Source organism: Aquarana catesbeiana, linkage group LG08 (genome assembly GCF_042186555.1).
Source record: "Aquarana catesbeiana isolate 2022-GZ linkage group LG08, ASM4218655v1, whole genome shotgun sequence".
Taxonomy (NCBI): domain Eukaryota; kingdom Metazoa; phylum Chordata; class Amphibia; order Anura; family Ranidae; genus Aquarana; species Aquarana catesbeiana.
Window position 1 is genome coordinate 98,565,753 of NC_133331.1, and position 8,058 is coordinate 98,573,810.

General features: G+C 41.7%; 1 protein-coding gene across 1 annotated transcript; it reads left to right on the forward strand.

Moving 5' to 3' along the window:
• The first annotated feature begins 5,730 nt into the window (after nt 1-5,730).
• On the forward strand, nt 5,731-6,498 carry LOC141105282 (olfactory receptor 1G1-like). The gene has a single exon (XM_073595165.1). It carries the CDS (start codon nt 5,731-5,733, stop codon nt 6,496-6,498), a length of 768 nt encoding a protein of 255 aa, XP_073451266.1.
• Nucleotides 6,499-8,058: the final 1,560 nt, after the last annotated feature.

The following is an 8,058-nucleotide window of genomic DNA, read 5'->3' on the forward strand; positions in this document are numbered from 1 at the left end:
GTAGCTGTAAATACTGTAACAAGACAAGCCTGTCTGTCAGTAAGAAGATAACAGGAACGGATCTAGCTTAACACTGTGAGCAGGACGCACCGCACTAACTTGTAGGTTTAGCTGAACACTGTGAGGTGGACGCACCACACTAACTTGTAGTTTTAGCTGAACACTGTGAGCAGGACGCACTGCACTAACTGTAAATAGTCTAGCTGCCTGACTGTGGTACTAATAGGATCAAAAGAACACCAGCAATTTTCTTCAGGTAGCTGTAAATACTGTAACAAGACAAGCCTGCCTGTCAGTAAGAAGATAACAGGAACGGATCTAGCTGAACACTGTGAGCAGGACGCACAGCACTAACTTGTAGTTTTAGCTGAACACTGTGAGGTGGACGCACCACACTAACTTGTAGTTTTAGCTGAACACTGTGAGCAGGACGCACTGCACTAACTGTAAATAGTCTAGCTGCCTGACTGTGGTACTAATAGGATCAAAAGAACACCAGCAATTTTCTTCAGGTAGCTGTAAATACTGTAACAAGACAAGCCTGCCTGTCAGTAAGAAGATAACAGGAACGGATCTAGCTGAACACTGTGAGCAGGACGCACAGCACTAACTTGTAGTTTTAGCTGAACACTGTGAGGTGGACGCACCACACTAACTTGTAGTTTTAGCTGAACACTGTGAGCAGGACGCACTGCACTAACTGTAAATAGTCTATCTGCCTGACTGTGGTACTAATAGGATCAAAAGAACACCAGCAATTTTCTTCAGGTAGCTGTATATACTATAACAAGACAAGCCTGCCTGTCAGTAAGAAGATAACAGGAACGGATCTAGCTGAACACTGGGAGCAGGATGCACTGCACTAACTTGTAGCTTTAGATGAACACTGTGCAGAGGTCTCACTACGCTAACTTGTAGGTTTAGCTGAACACTGTGAGGAGGATGCACAGCACTAACTTGTAGTTTTAGCTGAACACTGTGAGCAGGACGCACCGCACTAACTTCTAGGTTTAGCTGAACACTGTGAGGTGGACGCACCCCACTAACTTGTAGTTTTAGCTGAACACTGTGAGCAGGACGCAGGACGCACCGTACTAACTTGTAGGTTTAGCTGAACACTGTGAGCAGGACGCACCACACTAACTTGTAGGTTTAGCTGAACACTGTGAGCAGGACGCACCCCACTAACTTGTAGTTTTAGCTGAACACTGTGAGCAGGACGCACTGCACTAACTTGTAGTTTTAGCTGAACACTGTGATCAGGACGCACTGCACTAACTGTAAATAGTCTAGCTGCCTGACTGTGGTACTAATAGGATCAAAAGAACACCAGCAATTTTCTTCAGGTAGCTGTAAATACTGTAACAAGACAAGCCTGCCTGTCAGTAAGAAGATAACAGGAAGGGATCTAGCTAAACTGAATACAGTGTATATATATATGCAACACCTGGAATGCATATATATACACAATACACTGTAAGTGCAGCTAACTGACTGACTGTTCTGCCTAATCTATCTAACTCAAATCAAATGACACTGTCTGTCTCTCTCTCTCTCTCTATCTATGAACGCCGGAACACACACTACACAGGGCCGCCGTGCAGGCGGCCTTATATAGTGTGGGGCGTGTGCTAAATCCCCTGAGCCATAATTGGCCAAAGCCTCCTTGGCTTTGGCCAATTACGGCTCTCTGTTCAGACGTTGCTGTGATTGGCCAAGCATGCGGGTCATAGTGCATGCTTGGCCAATCATCAGCCAGCAATGCACTGCGATGCCGCAGTGAATTATGGGCCGTGACGCGCCACACGAATTTGGCGCGAATTGCCCATATCGTTCGCAATTCGGCGAACGGGCGAACAGACGATGTTCGAGTCGAACATGGGTTCGACTCGAACACGAAGCTCATCCCTAGCAAGCAGTATAAGTTCCTGAATTTGGCTTGATATCAGCCTCTTGAAGTCCTTGTACATCAGAGCTTGAAGCAACACAATAACTATTCAGTTGTGCTGCAGTGCAAGAAGCAAGATGATACTGTAGAATGAGAGAGTAGAGTGATGAGATAAACTCATCAGTCTAATGCTTTTCCTACCATTGTTCAGTCAGGAAGCACAATCTGCCAGACAAGATTGTGGTGTATGACAGAGCTGTGCAAATTTCAAGACTTGATGGGAAGAAATACAAATAGTTTGTTAGGTAACACCTTACATTTATTTCATGAGCGTATTTAGCTGCTTACCTAGAGTTCAGTTTTTAAGTGATCATTGGCTTCTCTTGCAAAAATCCTTCTTAAAAACCCAATAAAGGCAGCAGATACATTATTTCACCTCTTAATTCCGGGGCCAACAGGGCCAATAGTGAGTAGACACGTATGCCTTGAATTCATATCTTTATTTACGCATTGGTATTTCTTCATACATTTAGAATGCTTTGTGTTTTCAAAGCAGACTTCAGATTTACAACTTGAAAATGTCTGTTAGCTAAGCATTATATCCAGAAAATATGTCTTTTATTTTAATGATGAGCTGGTGGAGGCCAATTGTGACCATGTTAATCAATATATTTATAACTGGTATATTTCTTATTACATAAATTATCACAATTATATTTCAAATCCATCTTTGTTTAATGTAGATCTAAACCCCTATCTGGCTAGCATTGGGTATCATAAGCATTTGCCATTTTTTATTTTGGTAAATATTGCTTTTTCATTCTTTGTTGCTAGGGATGGGCTATCTGTTCGAGTCGAACATGAGTTCGAGTCGAACATTGGCTGTTCGCCCGTTCGCCGAACAGCGAAAAATTTGGGGTGTTCATGGCAAATTCGAAAAGCCGCGGAACACCCTTTAAAAGTCTATGGGAGAAATCTAAAGTGCTAATTTTAAAGGTTAATATGCATGTTATTGTCATGAAAAGTGTTTGGGGACCTGGGTCCTGCCCCAGGGGACATTTATCAATGCAAAAAAAGTTTTAAAAAAGGCCGTTTTTTCAGGAGCAGTGATTTTAATAATGCTTAAAGTGAAACAATAAAAGTGAAATATTCCTTTAAATTTCGTACCTGGGGGTGTCTATAGTATGCTGTAAAGTAGCGCTTGTTTCCCGTGTTTATAACAGTCCGAGAGCAAAATGACATTTCTAAAGGAAAAAAAAGACATTTAAAAGTACTAGCTCTGGTGCTGGCTATTAATAAATTGTTGGTCCCAACAATACACATAAAGGTCATTGAAAGTCATTGAAGAATTAACAAAAAAATGCGTGGGGGTCCCCCAAAATTCCATTACCAGGCCCTTCAGGTCTGGTATGGATATTAAGGGGAACTCCGCGCAAAAATTAAAAAAAAAAAATGGCATGTGGTTCCCCCAAAATTCCACACCAGACCCTTATCTGAGCATGCAACCTGGCAGGCCGCAGGAAAAGAGGGGGGATGAGAGAGTGCCCCCCCCTCCTGAACCGTACCAGGCCACATGCCCTCAACATGGGGAGGATGTCCCCATGTTGATGGGGACAAGGGCCTCATCCCCACAACCCTTGCCCGGTGCTTGTGGGGGTCTGCGGGTGGGGGGCTTATCGTAATCTGGAAGCCCCCTTTAACAAAGGGGACAGCCAGATCCCGACCCCCCCCCATGTGAATTGGTAAGGGGTGTCAAGAAAGTGTCACAATGTTAAAAAACCACAGGAGACGGCTTGGGACAAGTCCTTTATTAAAAATAAAATAATAAAAAATAAAAAAGAGATTCCAGTGATGTAATTCAATAAATCCATGCACCTACTCCTGCGATGTAATCCAATTCCCGAGCTGGTGTGGATTTTTGGGGGAACCCCACGCCATTTTTTTTTAAATTTTGGCACGGAGTTCCCCTTAATATCCATGCCAGACCTGAAGAGCCTGGTAATGGAATTTTGGGGACCCCCGCGCATTTTTTTTTATTCTTCAATAAATTTCAATGACTTTTATGTGTATTGTCGGGACCGACAATTCATTAATAGCCGGCACTAGCGCTAGTACTTTTAAATTACTTTTTTTCCTTTAGAAATGTCATTTTGCTCTCGGACTGTTATAAACACAGGAAGCATGCGCTACTTTACAGGCATACTATAGACACCCCCCAGGTACGAAAGTTAAAGGAACATTTCACTTTTATTGTTTCACTTTAAGCATTATTAAAATCACTGCTCCCGAAAAAACGGCCATTTTTAAAACGTATTTTTCATTGACACATGTCCCCTGGGGCAGGACCCAGGTCCCCAAACACTTTATGACAATAACTTGCATATTAACTTTTAAAATTAGCACTTTTGATTTTTCATGTTCGTGTCCCATAGACTTTAACGGTGTTCGAGTGTTCGAACAAATTTTTTGCCTGTTCGCATGTTCTGGATGCGAACCGAACAGGGGGGTATTCGGCCCATCCCTATTTGTTGCATATCAGTGCTGGTATTATATTGTAGCCTCTTTCAGCCACTTTCTGTTTAGATACCCTTTTTCCAATAATGGCTACACATTATTGCTCAGAACCAGCGTCCTGATGATGACAACAGTGTACGTTGGCATGGTCATATGTGTTGACATGGCTTTTAGTCTTAACCAAGAGCTCCTGTGACCAGGTGACAATGCTGGAGCACAACTGAAAGTTGCCAGAAAAAGGATCTACCTAGCAGGATCACCTGGTATTATTTTAATACATAGTGCAAAAATACAGCATCTTTTAACAGGTTTAAAAACAACATGGAAACTCACAAGCTTCCCAATGATAACAGTGCATCTCAGGCCAGATTGGACAGTCAGTTGCAGAAAAATGGCTAAAATGGCTGCAGCCAGACTCAGTGGAGGGAGATTTCTGCAGCATATTTGGCAAGTACAGAATCATAGTATATATAAAAGAATATGCAAAGTGGTTGGAGGGAAGCTTCAGAATGGCAAAGGTGTTTTCATTACAAATTATGTGAGCAGACTGCAGTTCCTCTTCAAAGTGATACTAAAGTCTTCTTCTTTTTTTTGTTTCAAAATAACAAACATGTTATACTTACCTGCCCTCTACAGTGGTTTTGCATAGAGCAGCCCAGATCCTCTTCTTTTCAGGTCCCTCTTTGATGCTCCTGGCCCCTCCCTCCTGGAAAGCAGTTTCCTATGGGGGTACCCGAGCCGAGCTGCAGCTCCCTGTGTCCATTCAGACATGGAGCCGCAGCTCTGCCCGGTCCCCCCTCTCTCCTCTCATTGGCTCACTGACTTTGACAGCAGCGAGAGCCAATGGCGCTTCACTACTGTCTCAGCCAATGAGGAGGGAGAGTTCCGGACAGCCAAATTTCTCATGCAACATAGCTGGATCGAGATGGGCCCAGCCACTGGCCACGGCATGCAGGCTGCAGTTGACTGTCCCATCTGGCTCCAGAGGTACTGTTTTCATTGTGAAGCTTGTGGGTCGACACCACTTATTAAATGCACCCATTTTAATGCAAAAGATCCGGGCACTCATCTCATATTTCATTATTCCTTTTGGGAATTTTTACCTCTTATATCTCAAATTCTAAATTAAAACTACCTATTCTCTTTTTTATAATATTAGCACTTTAATCTGCATGTCAATGGAGATCTGCAACCAAACCACTGGAGGAACATTTATATTAATTGGCCTGTCACATAAGCCAGACACGCTGGTTTATTTATTCATTGGTATCTTTATTATGTATTTGACCTGTCAGTTTAGTAACATTTTGATAACATTATTAATATACATGGACTCACACTTGCACACTCCAATGTACTTCTTTCTCAGTAATCTTTCATTCCTGGATGTCTCCTTCACCTCTGTAACTTTACCAAAGCTACTTGATATTTTTATGGATGGGAACAAAATTTCTTTTATAGGATGTATGGTACAGTGTCATTGTGTTCTTACATTTCAAAGTACAGAATATATACTTTTGGCAGTCATGGCTTTCGATAGATTTGTAGCCATTTGTAGACCACTACACTACCTATTGATCATGAACCATAAACTTTGTGTCTTCTTATCTCTCTTTTCTTGGATAATTATATATGTTTTCACTGTGCCCATCACTATATTAATGTCAACATTACAATTTTGCGGCTCTTGTGAAATCAACCACTTCTATTGTGATGTAATGGCCTTGCTACAGCTCTCATGCTCGGACATACTGAGAATTCAGATTGTTATATTTATAGCGGCAGCACTGTTGGGAATACCCTGCTTTCTTCTGACACTAACCTCTTATATTTTCATTGCTCAAAATATTCTGGCCATTCGTACTACTGGTGGTAGATCCAAAGCCTTTTCTACCTGTTCCTCACACCTTACTGTTGTAACATTGTTGTACTTAGTGCTGTTTTGTCTGTATTTACGACCTCCATCAAAGATGTTTTTGAGTGATGGTAAAGTTATATCACTGTTAAATACAGGTGCAATACCTATGCTAAATCCTCTTATCTATAGCTTGAGAAACAAAGATGTTAAATGTGCCTTTAAAAAGCTAATAAGATAACTATATATGTATATAACTGTATGTCTGGGCAAAATATAAAACAAAACATATACTATATTGTCAAAAGTATTGGAACGCCTGCTTTACACGCACATGAACTTTAATGGCTAGTCTTATGCCCTGTACACATGGTCGGATTTTCCAACGGAAAATGTGTGATAGGACCTTGTTGTCGGAAATTCCGACCGTGTGTAGGCTCCATCACACATTTTCCATCGGAATTTCCGACACACAAAGTTTGAGAGCATTCTATAAAATTTTCCGACAGCAAAATCCGTTGTCAGAAATTCCGATCGTGTGTACACAAATCTGACGCACAAAGTGCCATGCATGCTCAGAATAAATTAAGAGACGAAAGCTATTGGCTACTGCCCTGTTTATAGTCCTGATGTACGTGTTTTACGTCACCGCGTTCAGAACGATTGGATTTTCCGACAACTTTGTGTGACCGTGTGTATGCAAGACAAGTTTGAGCCAACATCCGTCGGAAAAAATCCATCGATTTTGTTGTTGGAATTTGTCGGAATTTCCGATCAATGTCCGACCGTGTGTACGGGGCATTAGTCTGTAGGGTTCAATATTGAGTTGGCCCACCCTTTGCAGCTACAACAGCTTCATTTCTTCTGGGAAGGCTGTCCACAAGGTTTAGGAGTGTGTCTATGGGAATGTTTGACCATTTTTCCAGAAGCGCATTTGTGAGGTTAGGCACCGATGTTGGACGAGAAGGCCTGTATAATTGTAGTGGAGAAAATCCAGGTTACTAGCCTGAGTCTGCTATCTGGAAGAGCTGTATAAAACCTAGGACTAGATGGACAAAAATACAAATCCTTTGGCAGAACCTATATATTTATTTCAGTGATGAATTTAGCTGTGTAGCTGCACGTTAGCTTTAACAGTAACAAATATGTTATTATTTGGAATCTTAACAGACTGAAATCAGACATGGCTTTATCATAATAGCACAATATGACCTCAGGCATTGCCACATGGCAAGGTTTGAAGAAGAAGCCAAAAATAACAGAAAGCATGCAGCAAAATGTTTTCTACAGATCTGCTGTCTTGATACATAAACTAGTTTTTTTACCAACAGGAAGCAAACACACTAATTCTTACAGTTCTCTAACATGTTAGTCAGGCAGAGCATAACGAGTACTTATATTTTCATCTAGGAAAGTTCTGCATGCTCTCATTTAATGCATCAAATCATTTAAATAAATTAATCCATAAAACTGAAATAATTTCTGCATCATTATACAGCAACCCAAGAAAATGGCCATGATGACACACTACCTTTTCTATGTCTCCCCACTGTGCCCCTGGAACCTATTGAATCTGTCAATGCTCTTGCCCTGTACTGCATCTCTATGTGCAGTCGCTGCAAGTGCTGGGAGGAGGAGAGGCATGGCTTTTGCTGTGTGTATCCCTCCTATGCCACCTGTGCATGCAGTGCTTACAGTGGCTGCACATAGAGTTGTAGTACAGAGCTAGAGCATGTATACACAGGAGGCTCTTATGTGACTCCATAGATTTTGAGAGCACTGTAGACAAACATAAAACAGG

Coding starts and splice junctions, on each gene's coding strand:
- LOC141105282 (XM_073595165.1), top strand. CDS start 5,731: ATGGACTCACACTTGCACACTCCAATGTACTTCTTTCTCAGTAATCTT.